We start from the raw sequence: 23310 nt of genomic DNA on the forward strand, positions 1-23310 counted from the left end.
TTGTGGAATTTCGTTACCGCGAAGATGATTGCCAGTCCTTCACGATCTATTTGGCTATATCCTTCTTCCGTTTTTGTAAGTGCTCTAGAGGCGTGTTGAACCACACGTATGGTACCATTGGGAAACATGTGGCTAATAGTGGCACCAATACCTATTGATGATGCATCTGCCGATACTATTATTTTATGCCTTGGATCATAATGCGTTAACAACAAGTTCGATGATAGCAAGGATTTAAATCTTTCAAACGCTCTTTTACAATCGGCGGTCCATCGAAATTGTGCATTTGTCTTCAATAAGTTATCCAGTGGATATCCCATCCTCGTCGCCACTGTTGTGTTCGGATGGCCGAGAGTATACAATTTATATTTACACCGAACACGTAATAAACAATACACAATACTTTATTACACGATCAGCCCTTGTGTTCCCGACGGTGTCCCACGAGCGTCTGGCGCTCTCTCGTCTGCTAACCGCTCATCAGTCACTCAGTGGCTGCATACGTCCTTAACGCCGAATTTAGGGAGCCTTCCACTTCGTGACCACAACACTATGGCTTTTCAAAGTAAGCACAATGATGCTGTTGGCAGAAAAAGCTTTCCACGATAGAAGTCAATAGGCCAACGTGTCAAATGTGTAAATGAGGCAGTGTGATCACGGGGAACCCTCACTCTGATTTTGTTTCTAAATTAGCATTACACATTATTCCTAGCTTTGTTTCATATGAGGAAAAACACTTAACTCTCGCAATCCAGAGCTTTTTTTTACCCGCAAACTATTGCTACTGTGCACATTTTTTGTCCACATTTGCACCACACACTTTCGGATCTTTGCTTGCATGCGGACAGCGTCCTCCTTCGCATAGCTACTGTTCAGTGAAATCATGAAAATGGCATGCAAATGGTTAAAGGTCAATGTCGAATCGGGTGTTCATCGGAATGCAGGAACTATCGTACAAACGAGATGAGTTTCACCGCCGAACCGCCCCAATGGGAGAATAGCTGGAATCGGAAACAGTACTGTGCCGGTAGTTGCTGTTGTTTGTGTGTGTGAGTGTGTATTTTGACTTTTTTTATTCTAAAACCAATATTCTCTCCCCGCCACCGTGCGGATGTATTACACAGTACAACACAGTTTGTTTTCCATTTTAATGTTTTGTTTTAGTCATTTTGTTTGTCTCTCTGTCTGTAACTAGCTCGTTGCTCGGTACATGTTACGTTTTGTCACGCTTTGCCACACAGAGTAGTGTTGCTGTTGTTAGTACAATTACATAGAAAAATGGTGCGCTCGAGTAGGAATGGAGATACTGGGGGTATTGTGTTTGACGCAACGCAAATATGCCCTCTTAGGAACAAGCACGTAATACGAAAGTTTTCCGCAAAGGAGTCACAAGCCTGTTGAAGCTCAACACTTCAAGTCGGTTGCTGTAGCGGTTAAGTTTAAGGATTAGTTATGGAGCAAGAGGGTTTTCCATTGTAAGGAGCTTTGCACTTTGCAATGGATTAGAAGTAGGGTCGGGTGATAAATAGACGTCTAATAATAATTATATTAAGGGTTGTTTTTATTTTGGGAGGAGGGGGAGCGGTGTGTACACGTTTTAGGGCGATTTCGAGGGTTTTCTGATATGATAGAATGAGACGAAACCACTGACACACGTTGCCCCCCCCCCCCCCCCGACCAAGCAGGGTTGTTTGAGTGTTGTAATTGATTATTTAATTACAGTACCACCATTTACTTCTATTAAGGATCTATGAGCATTCAAACAAATCCTTTGAGGATGGGATTGAATTTCTGTTTCGTGTGTTAATTTGTTGAGGTGAATTTGCAATCTTATTTAGTTGTGTTTGTCTGCATGGAAGCTACGTTCAGTGTGCGGCAGAAGGTACAATTGATAGTTCTTTATGTATAGTTATTCACTTTATGTGCGTTCTCTATGTTTGTTTGTCTCTATTGATGAACAGGGAATAATTTAGTGCTGGGTCACAAAAATAGCTGCATCCTAAGTGTGGTTGGTACACGTAATTCTATGATCCAGTTCCGTATTTGATACAGAAACCGATCGCAGTTTGTTCTTTTCTATGATCATATCATACCATTAGTTTTGTGTATATATTTATATATATGTATATTTATAATATGTACCAATATACGTATAAATAGTGCCATTTTGTATAATCATACGAATGCGTACAAATGTACGTTACTACAGTAGAATATAATATGGTACACGCACACACTAACACGCTTCGTTTTCACGTTAAATTTGTTATTTTTTTGTTGTTGTTCTCCTACATCCCATTGCATCAGTCGCCAAACTCTTGTACATGCTTGTCTAATTTCCTCGCTATTATATGGTTTCCATCTTCCAAGTGGTTTTATGTATGGCATATAAAACATTCATAGTTTACTGTGTGTAGAAGCGTTTGTATTATTTTTTTGGTTTTTTAATTAGTTAGTTTGTTGTTTTTTTGTTTTCCCTAACCCTTTAGACATTTGTTTTAAAATATTTTATATAAATATATGCTCATACACTCACAATACTTGGTTTCGTTTGTTTATTTAAGCTTTGTCGTTCTGCCACGTTTAAGCTCCATTTTCGTTAGATGGGTTTTGGGATTTTCCCCCCTCTTTATTTGTACCGCATTCATAGGCAAAGCGATTTCGTTTTCTCTTGCGTGTATTTAACATTGTTCCGTTCATTAATATGAGGCCTTTCATAAACGTGTCTGTTCTGAACTTGAGCTGAATAAATATATGCTATCTCTATATGTCTTTTGCTTTCTTAGTAGCATTTTCGTTCATTTTATGTTTTGCCTTTGATTTCAATAAAGTCATACTTTTCATCAGTCTACATTTTACAACGGTGTTTGTGCAAGTACTTATGGTAACTTTTTGTATGGTTGTATGAAATCAGTAAAACTGTTCTCAATAAAACAGAACTCTATATAATCTAGAACATTCTGCTGTATACAGTTTGATTATAAAAAAATATGTTTTCAACAATTACTGAAATATGTATCAATGTTTGAAACCGTGACATTAATATTTGATAACATATCTTTAAAAAAAACACTACAACTCTAATCACACCTTGCATGATTATTTCGAGCAATGAATTGTGTAGGCTTTTAATTTCTGTATATAGTTTTAAATGATGTTTGAGATATTTTAATAGAAGAAACATTTATTAACATTACCAAAACCGTATTGACAACATCCCCTTATGCCAAATACAGATTTCTATTATCTGTTATAATCAAAGCCATATTCCATGCATGGGACTGTGTCATTTTCTAATGATTTTGTTTCTTAAGTATAGAACATAATGTTTAGAAAGGGTTAAAAAATAAAAAATGAGTACATAGAAATCAATAGGGCAAATCAATTTAAAATTAAAACAGTTTGTAATCATAAGACCTTAAAATTATTTTGAAAATGAGAAACAAAAATGAGCAAAAGAGTGTAAGAGCGAAAATAACAAAGAAAATAACCAAACATTTGCGAAACAGCAAACATACATTGCGTATTATCTTTTGCAATTTTCTAACTAGATCCTTTATATGTCCTGTTTTCCAAAATACTGAAACAATTTTTTGGAATACTGAAACAAAATTATATGGAATTCGCCCTCCGACAAGAGTTTTGAAACGTGATCTGCAATCTTTGGCTGGAAAGATTCATATCGAAAGCAATCTTTAACTCATTGCGACATAGAATACCATTTTGCAAACACAAAAAGTCAACGAATTCATGAAACATTACAGGTCCACAGCCAGATGCTGGCATAATTCGTCCTCTCTTTCTTTTCTACTCTCCATACAGCTGCCATAGCGCTTCGGCTATTCGCTTCAGTGATGCTAACCCACATTGACAAAATTGATACCTTTTGTTATACAAATTGCATACATTTAGGCGCAATGTTAATAAGATAGGCAAAATATCGGCCCGCATCAAAACAGCTGTATGCTACATGCATGAAATATGTAATACGCATAACAAAACTACCTTGATAATGCCTTACCATTGGCGCGGCCCCGTTCTGTCAGTTGGAGCCCTCCTTTTTTGTTCGCTTCACAGGTTAGTTACATCTCTTTGGTTTTATGGGGGATGGTAAGGTTTACGTTGCCATTCTTGCCGGGTGTTATGTCCTTTCGTTGCACTATTCTTTTTATCTCGCCAAATCCTTTCTTTACTGCTCCCGAAAGGATCGTTTATCGTTTTTCCACCCCTTCCCCTTTATCCTTCGTTTACAGCTTTTAGTCAGTGTGGATTTGTGTGTGCGTGTGAAGTACACGTATGTGTTCCGCGTGTGCGTCTTATCGCAGAACGTGCCACATGGCGATGGGTTTACGATTGTTCTGCATCAGATCTTGCCAGTGCTGCGTACCGCTGCCACCTTCGCGTAAACCCACCCCACAGCCCAGATCTTGCCCTTCGGCCTCGTTTGACGTTACGAACAGCTCCACGCCGGCATCCTGCAGCTGGGACGAGGGCAACTCGAACGTGAACGCCTCGTTCCATATCGGATTGGTTGGGTCGAGCGCTCGGATCGCACTGGTTTTACGTTTTTTCGTGCGCTTGTCGTTTACCAACAGATATAGCTATACAGAGCACGTGGTGAAGAGACCGAACAGTTTACGATCTTTGTTGTGGGCTATGAAACTTTCCCAAAAGCGCACACTTACCTTAACGAATGGTTCATGGGAGATGGATAGGTTCTTTGCCTTCATCACGACCACCGTGAGCCGCTCGGCCTGGGGAAGGTAGCTGAGGGAGATCAGCAGCTCGGCCGTCGTTTCGGAGGGTTTGCGAACGGCGATCAAATCACCCCACAGCTCGCAGCCGGAAAGGTCCAACGTGTTCAGCAGGAACCGAATCTCGCCTACGACTTCGTCGTGTGAAAACCGATCATAGTCCAACAGCTAGACGGTCGAAGAATGTAAGTTGAAGGAGAAATCAACCAATTAAAATGTGAAAATAGGAAGCACTACAAATTCCTGGAATGAATTTTATTTAGCTATAATAACGATAATGCAAAGAGTGAAAGTCTGGGGACAAAAAATACATTTCAAATCCGTGTGTGTACCTTTGTCCTGGTCGGAATTTTGTGCTGCACCAACATCTATTTTTAAACTGAATCAAATTGTTGTGAAATAAAAAGGTTCCATTCGTATACTTCATTGGCTTCAAAGTCAAAGTAGCTTCAAATTACATCATTCAATCTAATAAAAACCATTGAACAGAATTGTGTGAATGGATACCAATCAGCAATATTTGTTTACTGTAAATTTCACCCACTATCCCAATGCTCTTGTCCTACGAAATAAGAGTGTAGTTAAGCCGACTTCAAACATTGAACAATCTTCAGCGTTTACAAGTTACAAAAAAAAACGGCAGCTTGGTGCTTGCTACAGCCGTCTCTTCAAAATGAGCATTTTTCATGATTTTCCGCCCCAAAATTTGGTACATTCCCAGAATTCGATTTGGTATCTTTTTTATTGCATAGATTTAAAATGTAGAACTTAAAAAATTTAGAATAGAAAAAAATTATTCCAAAAAATTCAATATTTAAAAGGAAGTGCCTGTATCTTCCTTTTAAATATTGAATTTTTTGGAATAATTTTTTTCTATTCTAAATTTTTTAAGTTCTACATTTTAAATCTATGCAATAAAAAAGATACCAAATCGAATTCTGGGAATGTACCAAATTTTGGGGCGGAAAATCATGAAAAATACTCATTTTGAAGAGACGGCTGTAACAAGCACCAAGCTGCCGTTTTTTTTAAATGAGCACTTTTCATGATTTTTTCCCCAAAATTATGAAAATTGTATACACATTTAGCAATTATTGCTATAAAACTGTTTGATAAGTCTATTTCAGAAGACATCTGATTTTAATTACTTTAAATGTCTCTGAGCAGATGGTAATCAAATCACATGCAATCTTACAAGCCTAGATGCAGTTTGAGCCTAGATTCTCATAGGGACTGACATTTGTTCTTTATGGAATAAAGCTTGCCTTTGTATCGTCAATTTTGTTGTATTCTAAATAATGTAAAAAACGTTGAAATACATATTTTCATTTAATAAAATCCTAAAAATACACAGAAGTAAACAATAATTCCTTTGATTGATAGTCTTTTATAGTACACGTAACAATCATACTTGCTTGTGAAATCCCATTTCTAAATTAAATTATATTTTCCTTTTAAAAACCTATTTACTCAACAAAAAACTCACCATTTACCGGTGACACCCAACAATAATACGAATATAAATTGCATGAAATTCGCCGGTAGATGCCGACAATGAAGCAAAAGAGCTTGGCGAACATTCTACACCCATCTCAAACTGGGTACAATGGATCGACAGCACAAAGTAAAGGTTTTTTTTCAGAACCACCATATATCCAAGGCTCAACAGATCAGCATTTTATTATATGTTTGGAAGACCCAGGACTACCATACCAAACTAAGGTGTCTAAGGCGTTGAGCATGCACAATGACAATTCCCACAAGATTTAAGCAGGTTCATAGATATCTTTGCAAAAGAGCACCATGATTGATGTGGTGAGGGTGGTTGTTTGAAGGTCGCACATATTTTGAATGGATGCGAAATTCCTAGCGAAACCTTGAACGTTTGCGAATGAATGCGATGAGAAAGTTCTTGCGCCGTATAAATGGTGAAGAGCGATGTAAAGCAACCTTCCTCCACAAGGATTCATTTAATGGCAAGTGCTGTGGTTTCTTTTCTGTCTGACATTATCGCGAGAATCACTACGTATTCCAAGGTTTACGTTTTTGCACAGAGAGTAACAGCAAAGTGGTATTACACAAGCGTCTAACGAGATTTGCCAAGATAGTTTAAATTGCAGCAGCAAACATGCTTACGAACCTGCAGCACAAAGTTGCTCTTGACGAGATTGCGAGGTTTCAGCGGGAAGGAAAGCTGCTGGTCAAAGTACGGATGCGTTTCGGTACGATGCACAGCCGTCTGTTGTGTTCGCTGCTCCTCATCCGGCTCCAGGTACATCTTTACGTACGGATCGCGGAATCCGGTATCTCCAGCCGGTGTTAGATCTTGTGCTGTAAGGCGATGTGTAGAGATATGTAGTTAGAACCCTCTTTCGCTTTGCCAAAACGAGCGAAGTAACATAATGTCATGCGAGATAGATACTTGGGATAACCTCTTACCCTCAACCAAATGTACCAGCAGCTCTTCCTTGCTGCCGTCGTACTTTAACCGCAGATGAAAGCGTCCAAGAACTGAGTGGATGTCGTTTGCCGCTAGAATCACCGGCACGCGTCGTCGGGGCGAACGGCTGCTATCGGAACGGATGGAACCGATGGGACTGTCCGGGACGTTCCCATCGCCAGCCAGTGACACAACACCAGAGAAGGTGCTGTTCCTTTTCTTGGGTGAGCTGAAATCGCGTGGACTACCACCACTGACGACGGATGCTAGACTGGCTTTGCTACCCCGTTCCGTACCGTCGGCAAGTACTGCAGCAGCACTGTGATTACTCGGGCCACCGATAGGAAAGCGTCCCTCTAGACTGAACGTACGCATCGGACTCGGTGATCGGGATTTCTAAAAGCAATGATTGAAGAGTATTAGATAGATTGTTATAGCACAAGATGTATTTAAATGATGAAATAAATATAATGTTTTATACAAAAAAAAACCATTATCTTTGGTTTGGTTCACTGTAATAATTCCCCTCGTATGTTGTGACATGGCGCCTAAATGTATGCATGAAATGTACAGATAGTTGCAAATTCTTGGGAATGTTTTTTGTTTGAATAATATTTTTAAATATTTTTTTTAACATTTTGTGTATTAAACGATGCAAATTCGCGACAGAACTCACAGCTCTGACTAGTAGTGGAGGGTTTTCTTCTTTAATCAAATCAAGCAATATGGTATTTCATCAATTAATGCCACGTAAGGTATTTTAGAATGCAATAGATACAGCATTTGTTGTTTGTTCTCATTTGACATAGCTGCAAATTAATTTGCCATATTACTGAAATTTAATTGAATGCTTCAATCAAAATATTAATGAAATAAAATGTAGTCTACAATAAAATAATTAAAATCACCCACTACAATGAAAATCATTCATTAGTAGTATATTGGCCTGGACACGCGATATTAACCTTGCACTATAATTCGAGTTAAACCTACTGATGTTTACGGACTGTACACAACGTGCAACTAGCAAACTGACTGTGTCGATTAACACAGAAAATAAATTATAGTGAGTTGTACGATTTAAGATATGAATTGTCGAGATCATGTAATGAATGTTCAACAGACTCAAACTGAGAATTTCTTTTTTCAGGCTTAAAACATTATGTACATTCTGTTCCCGAGTTACGCGATTATCGACTTAAGCAGATTCAGAGGTACGCGGTTTTCTAAATTTCACACATCAAATGTCAAATCAGTAAAATGTTCTGCAAAAATTGTCCAATGCAGTATAAATTGCATTTGTGGAAAAAAAATAATCCGCTTAAAAGCAAGAAATAACACGATTTTCGGCACGATTTAATTCACGAATCAAACAAATTTTGAATCATGCGGTTCCTTGTGGATCTAATTGGACTACTGCGGATCTTAAAATCTGTAACTTGCTTTGTTAATATTTTCGGAAGTTTTATTGAATTTATTACATTATTTAAAAAAACTGGTGAAAAAAACGAGACTAAAGACGAAAGTAGTAAAAATATTGTTTTTGGATGGTTTATGAATCTTGACACCTAAGCGGGAAAGACAGAGGGTCCTGTCGTATGGAAAGATGAACATCGATTTTTGCTTATTTTGCTTCTTCTATCAATTGGTCATGAATAGAATTAATCAAATACCTTAAATAATAAAACGGCACAAAACAGCAAACAGGCAGAATAGTAACGGCACACCAAGCAAAATAGCAGCATTTCGTTATGCTATTACTCGCTCGACGCTGATGATGCACTTCACGGAAACCAATGACTTGCCACGACTTGGACAACTTTAATCAACAAAAAGATGAGGTATTGAAACGACATCGTTAAGGAATAGACGAGAGATTCTATGTGATTACAAATATCAAAAAGTTGAATTTAGACATGGTGGAAAAAATTGCTTGTCCTATTTGTCCTTATCCCTAAAACATGCTGGGGCCGTGGACTTTCCGCGGAGAAATTTTCTAAAAGGAAGTTCTAGACTGTTGTTCTGTAAGCTCGAGCAACGTCAGCGGTTAGTGTGCGATATTAAAAAAAAATGCCATAGATTCTGTATTCAACGATATGTTAGAAGCGGTGCTTACAATTCCTAAATTAACGGCTGAATGAACCGTTGTTGAAATTGGCCTCGCATTCGTTTATGTACATATCAGGACGTGGTATTTAATATATTAAAATACTATGAACCTCTTCAATTTCTAACGTTTTCTAATCTTACTCTTCATGGTGTCCATCTTACTCGAACATTTTAAAACATCATGAAAAAAAAGTTTTTATTTCATGAAAAACACAAAAATCAATAGAAACTTAAAAGTTTCAATACATTTTCTGATGAAACATGAGTTTAAGATAATGAAGGCGCATTACCATACATGAATTGTATTGAATAATATTGAGATGTTGCCATATTGAGTGTAGTACAATAGTTTTGCAAAAATTAACAAACAGTGAGTTATTTACAACTACCTACCCTAAGGATTAGATTATCAGAAGTAGTCGAGCGAGTGTCACTGTTAGCGTGTGTCATGAATTTAGGCACACTTTCCCGGTAGCTCTGCGTGAGATGGAGAGAGTAAAAAAAAATCGATCACACACAGGTACATTATAAATCCTTTCCATCCGTAACACATGTAACATAACAGACATGATCAATTTGGATCCAAGGAAACTTACCGAACTTCTCGAATGAACACTCTCCATGCTGTTGTTACGTGAGGCGGTCGAGGCCGCCGCATGGGCCGGTCGACAACCGGGTCCTGTACGTGTGTCGCTCGTGCCGTATGATTTTTTCGTCGAACCCGTAGCGGACAGTGTCGGCTGAAGTGGGCTGGGCGTTACTTCGACTGCACCCGTGCCCAGTGTCTCGGAGCTAATTGAATGATGAACGACGCTGCTGGCTGGTTGAATCGGTACGGAACCGCTCGTCACGTTACAGTCCTGCAGATTGATCTTCCGGGCTGCCTTTTTCTCTTCCAGCCGATCCAGCTCGGCCCATTCCTTACCCTTTCGGCGTACCACGTAATACCGGTACATGACGATTGTGACAGCGACCAGCAAGGCCAAACCGGTACCGGCGGCTGCACCGAGCACAGCCGAGCTGACGAACACCATCGTGCCGGACGATGGGAATTCTGACGATGAAAAACACTCGATGGAATGTCCCAAAGGGATACACTGGCTATCGGTATTGCGATGAGTGGAATACTTCTCTAATGGAAATGAAAAGAAAGATGAGTAAATGAATTAATACGACGCGAACGATGAAGTTCAGTATGACATATTGCGGGAAGATGGTAGGCAGTGTGAATAGGAAGATGAAGAAAAAATGCTACCCATCATCAGACACCCGGATAAACACCACCGTTATCAATATATGACAAAAATAGATGTTGGTTACTAGGTTACTAAGAAGTGCATAAATAATTGTAGTGATAGAAGTGTAATATTACAAAAAAACATTTATTTTTTAGCATGCGATGTGAAACATCATCAGTTATAATTATAAATAGTTATTATAGGTCCTGTAGTATAGTCCCGTGGTACAATCGTTAATTCGCACGACTTAATACGGCCACCAGTGCCATAAAGGGCACAATTATTATCGTTACTGATCAAATTTTTAAGATTGGACGAATCAATTCAAAAAGTGTAATCAACATTCAAGTGATTAAAGACGTTTTCCAGTTGTTGATTTGAATCTCATGGACAGTCTTGTACAGTCCAATATACTTGGTCTGTTCCAAAAGCTTTGCCTTTTTTTGGGACAGTTTATGTAGATGATGCTTGTTAGTGGATTCAAAGATTCGCTCAAGTCAAAAAATTTAGTGTAATTTGGACATATTCAGATAAAAAAACAATAAATATAATTAAAGTTGAAATGCTTTCAAGTTTAGATTAACCTCATATTCAATCAATTAATCTTATCCATTATGCATGAGCTTAGAGTGTATGACTTTGAATATATTTTCATTAGTTGGCTATTCCCTCATTATTATGAGTTTAATGAGACTGTTTCAGCCCAATACAGACATTTTCTGTAGTTATTATGCAGTCTGAATAGACCATTGGCATTTGATGATCATAAAAACTAAAATATGTCGACAAAGGTAGTACTTTCGTCCGAGTAATCTAGCGGTGTGCTCTTTGGAGCGTACCCACGATTCCGATCCAACTCCAGAAAAATCAGAATCACTAGTACCGCCCGGAGTCGGAATTATGCGGAGTTGGACCCGGACGACTCCGCACGAATTACGTTGACTCTGACTCCGGATCACTCCGACTCCGGAAGACCTCGGATGACTCTAACTCTGGACAACTTCGGATGACTCCGACTCTGGACGATTTCAGATGACTCCGACTCCGACTTCGGGCGATTCCGAACAATTTTGAATCTAAACGACTCCTGATAATGCTGGGCGGGTCAACCTTCCGTAGTCGGTTGCGAAATGTTCGGGTGCAGAACGTTATCGTCTCCGGATATTTGCCTACATTTCCCATAACTGGAGTAATCATAGGTATATCATTTATAACAGATAATGGATGATATCCTTTCTTTATAAAACTTTATCGATGTCAAGAAATGTTATCTACCACATGGCATTAAAGATTTAATTCTAAGAACAAGCAAAGCTATTTGCAAAAAAAGCAAAAAAGTTTCGGAAAAGATTCCATTCCATTACCTTAGTAAGCCACTGTTTAAGATTAATTGAAGAGTTTCACACACTATTTTGCCTGATTCTGTTACTTAACTATTGTTATGTTCAGTTAGTTTAATTTCATAGCAGTAATAAGCTCGATAAAACGTTAAAAACACACTCCAAAATATAATTAGTAGCAATGTAAAAATAGTTGTCTTAATTTAGGCGATAATTATCGATAAAATGACTTTATTGATACTCAGTGCCTATTGCCATCATTCATATTTCAAATGAATATGCAATTCATAAATTTAGGTTAACATCGAGCCTACCGAGCACCCCGCGCCATTGATGAATAATGCATTTTAGTAACAAATTTCGCTTGGGGACAATTCCTGGAAAGCATTAGCTGACGTTATGGCACGAGATAAGATTCGGACAAACAACAAATCAACAAGTATAAGGCCGCACGTGGTTTGAATAACAGCACCGTGAGATAGATTACTTATTCAACAATTCGACAAAACATATCTAATCATGTCTCGAATATCGTGCACGTGCTTGCCTAAACCGTAATGTGCTTGGTCACCTGTCGCCAGCGAGTCCCATTCATTAGGTAATGCATTTTTTATCACCAGTCCACTTTCACTTCCGCCACAGCGTATTGGCTTCACCTGCGGACCCACAGCAAGGAGGAAACACTTATCACGGCCACACAATTCACCGCAAAGCCTCGAGCTCGTGCTTTGGCACTAATTACCGTAAACTAATTTGCTTTTGTTCGAGGTCCGGCACTACCTACGTACGCTATTGAGAGAATTAAGCCCGAACAGGCTATTATCGCTATGCCGGGAAAAGCTCTTGGACCGAATTTTCTCTCTGTACTAACAGTAGTGGAATGCTAAATCCTATACCAATGCAGCCAATTATCGGCTAAAGATGCCACAATGATAAGGCGACTGATTTACCAACTGGATTGAGCATTTGCGGTGAATTCAACTCGTTAAAATGCTTTGTTGGCTATTTGCTGTACCACTGATTTGCTCTCAACGAAGCAGTTCTGTTGAAAAATTAGCTTCCTCCTGCACGAAACATGGAAAACTGTCACCCGGTTTTCTATGGCATGACGACCACTGACACTGTCTGTCTGCCTGTCTTTGGAAATCATATCCGCCGGAAGACCGTCACCCGGGGACCCAAGATGATGGAAGCACACCGAAGACGGAAATCGAGCCGGTTGGCGCGCGGAAATTGAAATGGAAAATCAATGGTGGACAGCGGGAAACATTTCCGAGTGCACGTTGTTTCTCTCTCTGTCTCTCTATCTCTCTCTCTCTCTCCCTCTTTCTCTTTCTCTCTCTTTCTCTCATTCGTTTATTCAGATAAAATGTCATTTATTGGCTTCCTACTCTTCACCCGGCTCGGTGAGTGTGTTTGTGCGCGTACCTTGTGTGCAGGTTTAAATTAACTTCGTTTGCTCAAGCTCACATTACGGTTGCTGCAGCCGGTTGAAGCTTTCCTTCTCTTTCTACGGGTAGGGAAGCAATTGGTTCGAGAAATGTAATTTATGCACGGAAAATAAAATGCAAACTGACCGCAAAAGTTTCCACTTTCGACCCCTTTTCATTGGTGTGCTAGACAAATTCAGTCGTTCGACTGGAAAATCCTCTCCCATCAGAAATGTTTTCTTAGTTACCAGCGGTAGCAAAGTTGAGCAAAGTTTTAGTTTCCGGTGTTTCGGGAGAACATTTAAGCCTTTTGCAAAACCGGCAAAGAAGAATCCTTACTATAGAATAAAATGAAAATACATTTTCCACCCTTCTTTTATATTAAAATTAAACCCGAAACCATCAGAACAACGAAGTGCTGCTCTCAACGGTCTTGACAACAATGTAGACATTGTTGCCGACAAAAAGGGTCCATTTAATTACGGCGAAAACGCTTTAATTCGTGGAAATACCAAATGCCATTCGACTGCTATTGTGCTGGGCAGAATGGTAGCTTGCAAAAGGGGTTGTTTGCTTTCCTTCGATAACAGCCACCACCCAGGTGCTTTGATTAATTAAAATCAATCGTCTCTAATACTGAAAGCACGCCTTCCACGCTGCGATAATTGGGCTTCTCGTTGCTATCGCTTCGTTCAGTCGTTAAACATAACATTTATACAATGGTGAAAAAACAACAACTTTTTTTTATTCCATCCCTATCATTTCCCAACCGGAAAGTAAAAGCATTCAATAGCTTAAACCCGATTTGCCTTAGGGGAAGACTCTTAATCTGCGCTTCAAAAAAAAAAAAAAAATGCGACATTATTTTCCCCGTCATCCACTCCATCATTGCAAACAATGGCAAATTTGTGCTTTATTTACTTTTAAAATTGATCGATAATCACTGGCACGAAAGTTTAGGGAAGTTCGAGTTTAACCTTACATTTTCCTACGTCACGAGAACGGAGGAGGTAAAGGTTGATAAAGCCATTGCGGAGTGTCATCTTACGTCGATCAATTTCAATTTCAGCACCTATCTTTCGTTTCCGCCCAAAAATAATACAAAGACAAGGGTGTACACCAACCCGTATGTGTGTGTGTGTGTATGTGTGTTTCATTGGAACACAGATTGGGTAGATGCGATCTAAAACAAACAACAGCATTAAAGTGATTGATTGTATAATCTATCCGGCAAATCCAGGGTTTTCGTTCGGTTCAGTTCCCCAGGGTGTGTTACGGTTTTGATTAAGTTGCAAATGTTGAAGCGAGGTAATGGCATCACCCCTTTTGCTCTGGTATGTGCCCTAACCTGTGGCGTGGTTGGTGACGTCAAATGAAAATTAGATCGCGATTGCTTAAGTTTAGCTATGAATAACATGTGTTCGCAATGCTTTGGGTTTCAAAAAGTAGCATATATAAAAATTGCATCTTTTATTCAAGTAAATGGATTATGATAATTATTATTTTTTTTTCCAAAATAAAGGGGCAGGTTAAAATATTGCTCTAAATCTAAGTCTTTACTATACTTGAATTGAATTGAACTGATTTTCAACCAGATGGTTCAAGGTTCAAGATGGCACGCTTTCTCCCACTTTTTATCCTAATTTTTGCACAGTACATAAGCTGTCGAAAATGGTTCGGTGATCATGGTAATCAGTAACAGGATCGGACCACGCACTGTTCCGGAACCAAAACATTTCCCAAAATTTTAGATTCAGCTACTGGTTTAAGACTGGTATGTGTTCGTGATTAGGCCCAGAACCCGGAATGGGTTCATGTGCAATTCCAACACTGTTACGAAATCCTCAACCCATCGCTTCTCTCATCATCAACAAAATTTGCTGCTTCGAGCTGATACCACATATCGCTACTGAATGGGCGGTAGTATGCGGTAATAATGCGTGAAAAGTGGGAACCGCTTCCACATCCTCCACTCCTTTCAAACAACATCGTACGAAATAGTCGAGTACAAAATCTGTGTCGAAATTTCATATTCATAATGCTTTATTTTACATCTTCTTCTACTACTTCGCGTAATGTTCTACGCGGACCTGCCGGTCTATACGGCTTTTGAGACTTGTTCAGTACCACGCAGTTCCATGTTGACGAATGTACCACGGCACTGCCCCTGATTTTACATCTTTATTAAACCAATTTTCATTTTGATAATAATAACTATTACATTAAAGTTGATATTTTGTCATTAATGATTGAATGAGTATTTATTATAATGAACAAAATAAACTGTGTTTTCCATGGTTTTATGGTTGTTTCCCGATTTTTTTTGTGTGGATACGTCTTATCTTTTTTATGGGTGTCCACATAATTTTGAATCATTTTCAAGCTTTATTGAGATCGTGTCAGGAATTTTGGAAGAAGATGATTAAAAATATTTTAGAATACGCTTAATACATCGTGGAACAAATCCAAAATATTCGATAAAGATCTAGTCCTTGAGAAAGGACCAAAAGCATGAAGAATAATAACTTAAATAATAACTGATAAAACAAATTACAAACAGTAGAGTAATTGTCAAAAGTGTAATCAACAGTAACAAATATGATCCCGAAATTGTAATCGTTTGAACAACTTTAAATGAATCAACGTATGGGTATATGCACTACTATTGACTGAGACATTTTTCAAATAATTAGCAAACAGTTGGTAGGGAAATTGATTGCAGAAATTTTAAGGATTTACAAAAAGTGATCCTTAAAACCAGGAAGGTTTTCCATCAAAGAAAGAACCTGATTTGCTTATTGTTTATTGTAAGAGAAAGCGAAACGTGTGCAGGTAGAGCATAAGGCAAGAACAAAACAGAAGACGTGATGTTGGTCACTTTAAGCAACAAACCCATTCAATTACACGTTTTTAGTGCTCTATAGGTCTTGGATTGGCAGCAAATACGGTACAATAATTAGACCAGAACAATAATACCGATACAAATGATGGTCCAATACATGAACGAGATCATAGGGAAGAACAATAATTTCGTAAAATATTGATAATAATATAACCACCGTGTCATATGGATTCGTATTAAATTTTATGTCACACACTTGCTATTTACTTTTAGCTCTTCGTTGTATGGTTCATATCGAATTGTACCACGAAATAGATAAGAACATGTGTAGCTATACTTTGATTGAACCACCGCATTGGTTTAAGGAGTGATCATTTTAAAACTACAAATACTAATCCCAAACGGAGTCAACTTCGAAGGATTAAGAATGCGGCCTAGGGGTGACTTAACAAAAACGAAAAACCTCACAAGCGTACGATTTTGAGATCATTCCAATTTTGGACCTGCATTGTATTGTCGTGTAACCAAATAAAATGAACATGAATAAATTAACTGGTCTGAATCTAGCGACGAGCGTTGTAAACGTCAACAGTGGCATAAGTTTAATTAACATCTTGAACATTTTTTTATTTTACTTTTTTTTAAAAGAAATAGAGAATATTGTATTGGCAACAGTTTTTGTTGCCACCCCCGATCGAAGAATAGCCTATGCTGCACACTTGAGATAAGATCCTTGTTGGACTACAGTACCAGTATATAATGTTATTAATACAAATCAAAAGCGGATTGTTTATTTTTGTTGATTAATTGTTTCATTATTTAATTGTTTATTTTATTTAAGTGATTGGCCAAACAAGCGGCCTTATCAGTGAATTTAAACTAGAACTTAAATAACTATCACAAACATCAACATAATCTTGTAGGTTGGTGCCAGTAAAATAAAGTGTAACGCTGATTAAATTTACGGGCTGTCGCAGTCATAGGGTCGTTCTCGCTGTATGCATTAGCTTTTTAAATGTAATTGATTGGAAGCATTAAATTGAATATTTTGTTTAATGACCAAGAAAACGTAAAACAAAGTAAGATAAAAAATAAAAAAATAAAACGAATCATTTAAAAATCCAGGTAACAAAAACGAATTACTAGCGTCAAGTTACTGTGTCAGCACAGAGAACTAACAACTTTACTAGCTTATTGACATCGAAATGTTAAGCTACCCGTGTGATTTCACAGCAAGCAGTGTAAACGTCAATCGGCATTCATTCACACGACACAAGCAATAAAGCTCACGCCTCAAACAACGTTGCTATTTGAATTGAACTTTATTTTTTTCTTTCTTCAGCTTTTTCTTCCAGCGAATTGATAGCGCGTACCCAAAAATAAACTTCCATCAATGACGCTATCGGAAAGTCGTTATCACCCAAAACGATTTTGCCTTTCAAACACTTATCGCAAAGGGCACATGCGACCCATACAAAAACATATAAAAAGAACGTTGCACCATTTGATCTTTTTCCTTGCCTCAGTTCGATCGGTGCGCATCAATGTGCCGAAAATCGATTTCAAAAGGTAAGAGGTTCCCTCAAACGGTTTGTGTATCATCATCCCGCACTGTTTGCTCGTTCGAGGCACACCACTCCAAGCCCCGTTTGTCTGCACAGCAAATGAGAATGGGGTTGGTTGGAGTTTTCGGTTTAGTTCTCCATTACTCTGCAGCAAACACATTGGCACGAAATGTATCTGCTGGGTAGTGGCGTTGCTCTTCTCTCGGTCCGGAAACGACAATTATACCTAAATGTGTCAATTACACTTGCTAGGTGACCTTTCAGCGGGTGACAACGAAACATTGAGCCCGTTGGTCGTGTGTCGTGTGTGTGTTTATGTTGGATGTGCATCTCCCGCCGGGGATTAATCAAATTTGTTCGAGTGAGCGCCGCTGGCCACCGATGGAGTGCGATGGAGACGCATGGTGCCGCTATGGTCGAGCTAATGGAGACGGCTGGTGGCGCACAGCACGAGCACGTCAACGAACGCGTCGTCCGTCCGTCGATGGTGCTCGATGGGAAGAAGCCGTACCAGTTTCGGGGCGCAATTGGAGGCTGGAAATTAGTCTTTTTGTGTGCTGTTGTGCTGATTAATGGGTTCAACATTTCTGTACGACAGGTCCTTGGTAGTAGAGTGTGACATTCGAACCAAGTGGGTATAATATGTATTATCTATTCAACACATAGTATATTACCAATTTCAAAAAACATAAAAAACGAATAATTTTCAAGTAAAAAATAAAATGTGGCATAAAAAACACACAAAAATAACTCCCACTAAAACTACTCCAAATCAATTCCCGGCACGAAGCCCGCAGAAAACTCACACGATACGCAAATCGTTCGCCAACGCTGGGCTTCACTGTCTAATTTATGTGATTTCCCGCTTCCGTGGTAAAACTAATTTTCTGCATTAGCTCGCAACGTACGCGAACGGAAGAACAATGGCGAAACAGACCGTTTCCGGCAGACCGTCCACCAAACGTACGTCGTGCGCGTGGTTGTGCCTTGTCCGCGGGTAAATGTAATTGCTCATACACCACCAATTACAGATAGAGATTTAGAGCGGCTGCTACAGCAAAGCTTCATTTGTTATAGCCCAGCTGGTTGTAATGAAGTTGTGCGCGAACGAACGGTACGTACGCTCGTTGCTCAAGGAGAATCATGTTGTCCCCGCTTAATGACCACTTTAAATTAGATCTTTATGAAATGGGATAATTTAGGCAATCTCATTATCTGTGTGTTTTATAACCATGATTTATCAAAACCATTTCGGTCAATGCAAGTAATAACAGTTTCGGTAAAAATACTACTAAAAACCATTTAAAAATGATATCCATTTTTCTGCACCACTCGCTACCGGTCTCGACGTGCTGTCAATCCCACTGGCCGTTAAGTGCATTAGTAAGGCAAGCGGGGGTACTGGCAGTGTCCTTCGCTTTCCTAATGAACGCGCCATATCGTTCGCTGCACGATGCTATCACCCAAAGGACGTACAATGCTGGCCCGCAATGAGCTTCATCAAGATTGCTTCCTTTCTTCAGCAAAAAGGTCAGTCCACTGCAGGATGTCTTCGACGGCATGCATGTACGGCTTACACACGGTCATTAGGAGAGGGAAGTAAAAAAACCTCTCATGAGCCTTTTGCTTCCACACACACGCACAGACTCGTAGTTACAGTGAGCGACCATGTTAATGAACTGGAAAATTGCTTTACGAGCGGATGATTTTGTCTCGTTCAATCACGACGGGAGTGATGGACCGAGCAAAAACATATTACCCCACCGGTCGGAATCAACTGAATCCCTATTTCGCATCCACCCCATGTCCATCCCCTTCCCATACTGCGGCCTAATTCTATTTCACATCGGTAGGGGATTGGGGTTTTTTTCACTCACATCCAGTAAATGTGGTCAAATGAGTGGCGGTTTCATGCAGGGAAGGCTTGCAATGGGTGGCATACCCAACGCATTGGCACACTGATGAAAAGCTGTAATTTAATGTTGGGCACAGTGACCGCAGCAGATGGGGTCTGCTAGGGTTCGGTGAACTGAATAATGTGAGAATCTGTTTCGCACAGTAACCCAAATAGCGAAGAGAAATAAAATTCTGTGCGTTGAAAGTATTTGCGTATGGATCTGTTTGATGTAGTTCAAAAATGTGCTACTCCTATGGTATGAGCGTGTGCTTATTTAGGCTGAAACACGGTATGAAAGCCCAACGGTATGGGTTTGGTAATGTGTAATGTTTCCCAGGCAGCATTAAAGACAAGCAAACTGTAACATTTATTCAAAAAGAATGAGCAGAGGTGATATTAGATCGTGTAACTAGTTAATAGTTCATTGAGCATTAAACCCATTGGCTGCCCTGGCACACGCCGAGGGATGCAGAATGCTATATTGAACATAGAAAACAAAATTGAAGAGCTTTTGCGATACAAACGACTGCATCGTGCGTAGTGGTTTTTTTTGAATAATTATGTTTCTTTTTCTATATTATTAAAAAGGATTTAGTAACGGTATATACGCCTTCTGTTTCTGGTATTGTTTTTACTTTCCTTAATTAACATATATAATGGTAAGCCAATTAATTATTAAAAAAAAAACTCGCAATGAAATATAGGAAGAGATCAGTGGATCGATCTGCGTTTTTGATTTACCAATCGTTCCTGCTCATTACTAAGATTAATGTGTCAAGTAATTAAACCAAGTCAAGTTGTCTCAATGACCAAATTTACACCTTCATCGCTACGACGGGCATACCCGAGTATCCCATACAGTTTGTATGGGAAGTTATTATTTTTATTTTTATTTGTACAGAAAATTAAAATTTGGTACAAAGGAACATACGTTAGTCTTATTTACATTAATGAGAAAATGGGGTTTTTAAAATCTCGTTTACTATTGTTAAATGTTTTGAAGTTTGAAAACTCACTTTTTCAATTGAAGTTTTTTTTTGCTGTCCTATATATTAAAAGCATATTTTTTCATCAAATTTTCAGGTGATTTTTAATGAATTATTAATTTTTTATTGTTTTAGATTGTTTTAAAGTCAATACTAGAACAATATATGTTTGATAAGTACAATTTCATAAATATAGAATTAAATAAAGGATACTAATTCTGCAACGCTTTTCTCTGTTGGTAATATGTTTTATAATTGAAATATGATTAGAAAAGAGCACATTTGAGCAAAAAGTAGAACATAAACAATTAAACATTTAAATAATATACAAAGCATTTCATACGTTTCATTTTTTTTTATATTTTGATTTTTTTAAGTAAACGAAACTTTAATCTTCCCATTTCATAAACAACGTAAATAAGACTTTTAGCCTTTATCTTTGATTGGAAATTGTAAAATCCTTCACATCAAAAGTAATTAAAGTTTTAAAATTAATAGCTATCACTTCCCATACAAAATACAGGGCTATGCCAGTAGTAGAGATGATCAAAAATGATCAAAAGAGGTATCAAAAGAAAATGTTTAAAAAACATTAAATATTGAAATATTGAAAAAAATTGAACTGAAAATTGAAAAATAGGCCTTTTTTAAAAATTAAATTTTCTAACGATACGTGAAAAAAATAAGTAGCTACGATTTTTAAATAAAAAGTTCTATCAGTTTGAAACTGAAAATCATACCTGGGTATCCAGGTATCCCTCTCTACAACCGGGTCGTAGAGTTAAAGATTACAAGAGAGTTAACTTTGGACTTATGTTAAAAAAATGTGTAGCAGTTTAAACTAAATAAAAAAAAACATTTGCGTTCATTTTAATATTTTGTTATGTTTTAATCTATAAAATGAATCTATATTTTTTTAAACAAAAAAAACAATTTCAAATGATACAAACATTGCTCAGACAATATTAACTCCCAAAACTCATTCTATATTCCTCATATTCTAGTCTCTTGAAATCAATTAACAATTTTCATTCGATATTCATTCATTATTCGTCAAAATCTCATCTTTTTTCTGGCAAAAATAATCCTCTTTCATGAAGTGAATGCCATTCGTCAATTCTCTCTTCAATAAAGAAAATATTTGCAACACAAACATCCTTTTTCATCTCGCCCAATGCTAGCGAATCTGCACACGTCACTGATTTTCTTGCTTCCTGGAAAAATAAAACAAGGGGAAGCGACATGCTTTACCATTAATATGGTGCGTTCCTTAGCGTTTTCCCGTGCGTTAAAGCGAGAGCAAGAAAAAATTCAAAACATCCAACAACAAAATCGAAATCATCCCATTTCCATTCTCCACTACCGCGCCCAACTGCACACGCACCTCGCCCGTTGCTGGATGGGGACCATTATTTCGCCAACATTAAATATTATTTTACGTACGTAAGCTCTGCATCCATCCTCTCGTTCGTTTTATTTTTGCTCGTTTTTGTTATTTTTACTATCGTTAATATTATTTCCCGCCTCCCCCAGCCCTTCCTCCGAAAGTTGTCAAAGTCGCTTCCTTTTGGACAGCCGATGCCACCGACAGCAGCGGGAATGTCAACAAAACACTTAAGGATTTTATGACGCCCTTCCTGTTCCTGTGTCCACTCTGAGGACGGCTTCAAACTGCCACCCGCCTTTCCTCGCCAAAGCTCGCTGGCCTTGTAACTCATCAATCTGGAAAAGCTTTTAATATTGTTTTATTTATTTCGTGCTGCCTGGCTTACCGAAATAACGTTATGGTCCCGGTTGCCAGTGGATCGAAAACGATTGTTTGAACGAGATGAAAAGCTGCGCTATTTTTTTTCTTAATGTGCAAATCTGTTGAGCTATAAAATTAATCAATTTCTGTCCGAGTGACCTAATGTGACGTGTAACTAGATCTCTGTCAATAGTTTAAATAGGCAGATTAATAATAGGCACCATGCAAATATAATTTGACAAAACAGCCGATGCTTGTAGTGCTAAAATTGGTTATCTAATAATATTTGAGAAATTCGTCAAAAAACGTTTGCTCCGGCCCTCAATAAACATTACTGGTCTTATCAGTTTTAGAGCATTTCCGTGCTACCAATAAAGTATGGTGCCAGCAACAAACCATCGCTCAAAGTAAATGATGGGAACGGGCACATATGTTGAGGGACAAAGTGGGCGACTAGGGAATTGGCCAATTGAACAACGAACTGACCACATGCCACACGAACCTCATTACGAATTCATGCAGTGTGTTTATGTGAACTGGCTTGATATATCGAATAACAATTAGTTACTGTCCGATGCTCAATGAACCATTGGAGGGAGGCAAACGGCAACGAACATCTTTTTACATACATTTAGGAGCAGTTTGAACGTTCGACGGTTGAAATAGTCTAACGAATAATTCAAATGCGTACAGTTTTCATATTATTTATCAAGAGAAGAAAATTAAATGCATGTCCCAAATATGTGAGGCATTGCTAACTTTTAAAAAAGTCTGCTAAGGTGACTAACGAAAGCTTATTTTACTGCTGCCGCCTACAGTTATGCAATTTTCATTACCAAATCTTCCCACTTAGATATTGCTCGTTACTTCTTTTTGGGTTTGCTGGTAATTTTAAGCTTTAATTTTTGGTGTGCTGTGTAATAATTACAAAAAAAATCATTTCTTAATCATTTCTTTTCTTA

The 23310-nt window shown here is 38.3% G+C and overlaps 1 protein-coding gene across 6 annotated transcripts in view; it reads right to left on the bottom strand.

Moving 5' to 3' along the window:
- Positions 1-383: 383 nt before the first annotated feature.
- LOC121599324 (synaptotagmin-7) overlaps positions 384-23310 on the bottom strand; it is a 28618-nt gene continuing 5691 nt past the window's right edge. For all 6 annotated transcript variants that reach the window (XM_041927050.1, XM_041927049.1, XM_041927048.1 and 3 more), the window contains exons 3-8: positions 9900-10435; positions 9697-9780; positions 7194-7590; positions 6895-7085; positions 4686-4922; positions 384-4601 (exon numbers count right to left, since the gene is read on the bottom strand). In XM_041927050.1, coding sequence (XP_041782984.1) covers positions 4317-4601; positions 4686-4922; positions 6895-7085; positions 7194-7590; positions 9697-9780; positions 9900-10337 — 1632 coding nt within the window. In that variant the 5' untranslated portion in view covers positions 10338-10435 and the 3' untranslated portion in view covers positions 384-4316. The remainder of the gene's footprint in view (positions 4602-4685; positions 4923-6894; positions 7086-7193; positions 7591-9696; positions 9781-9899; positions 10436-23310) is intronic.

This window comes from Anopheles merus, chromosome 3L, assembly GCF_017562075.2.
Source record: "Anopheles merus strain MAF chromosome 3L, AmerM5.1, whole genome shotgun sequence".
Lineage (NCBI taxonomy): Eukaryota > Metazoa > Arthropoda > Insecta > Diptera > Culicidae > Anopheles > Anopheles merus.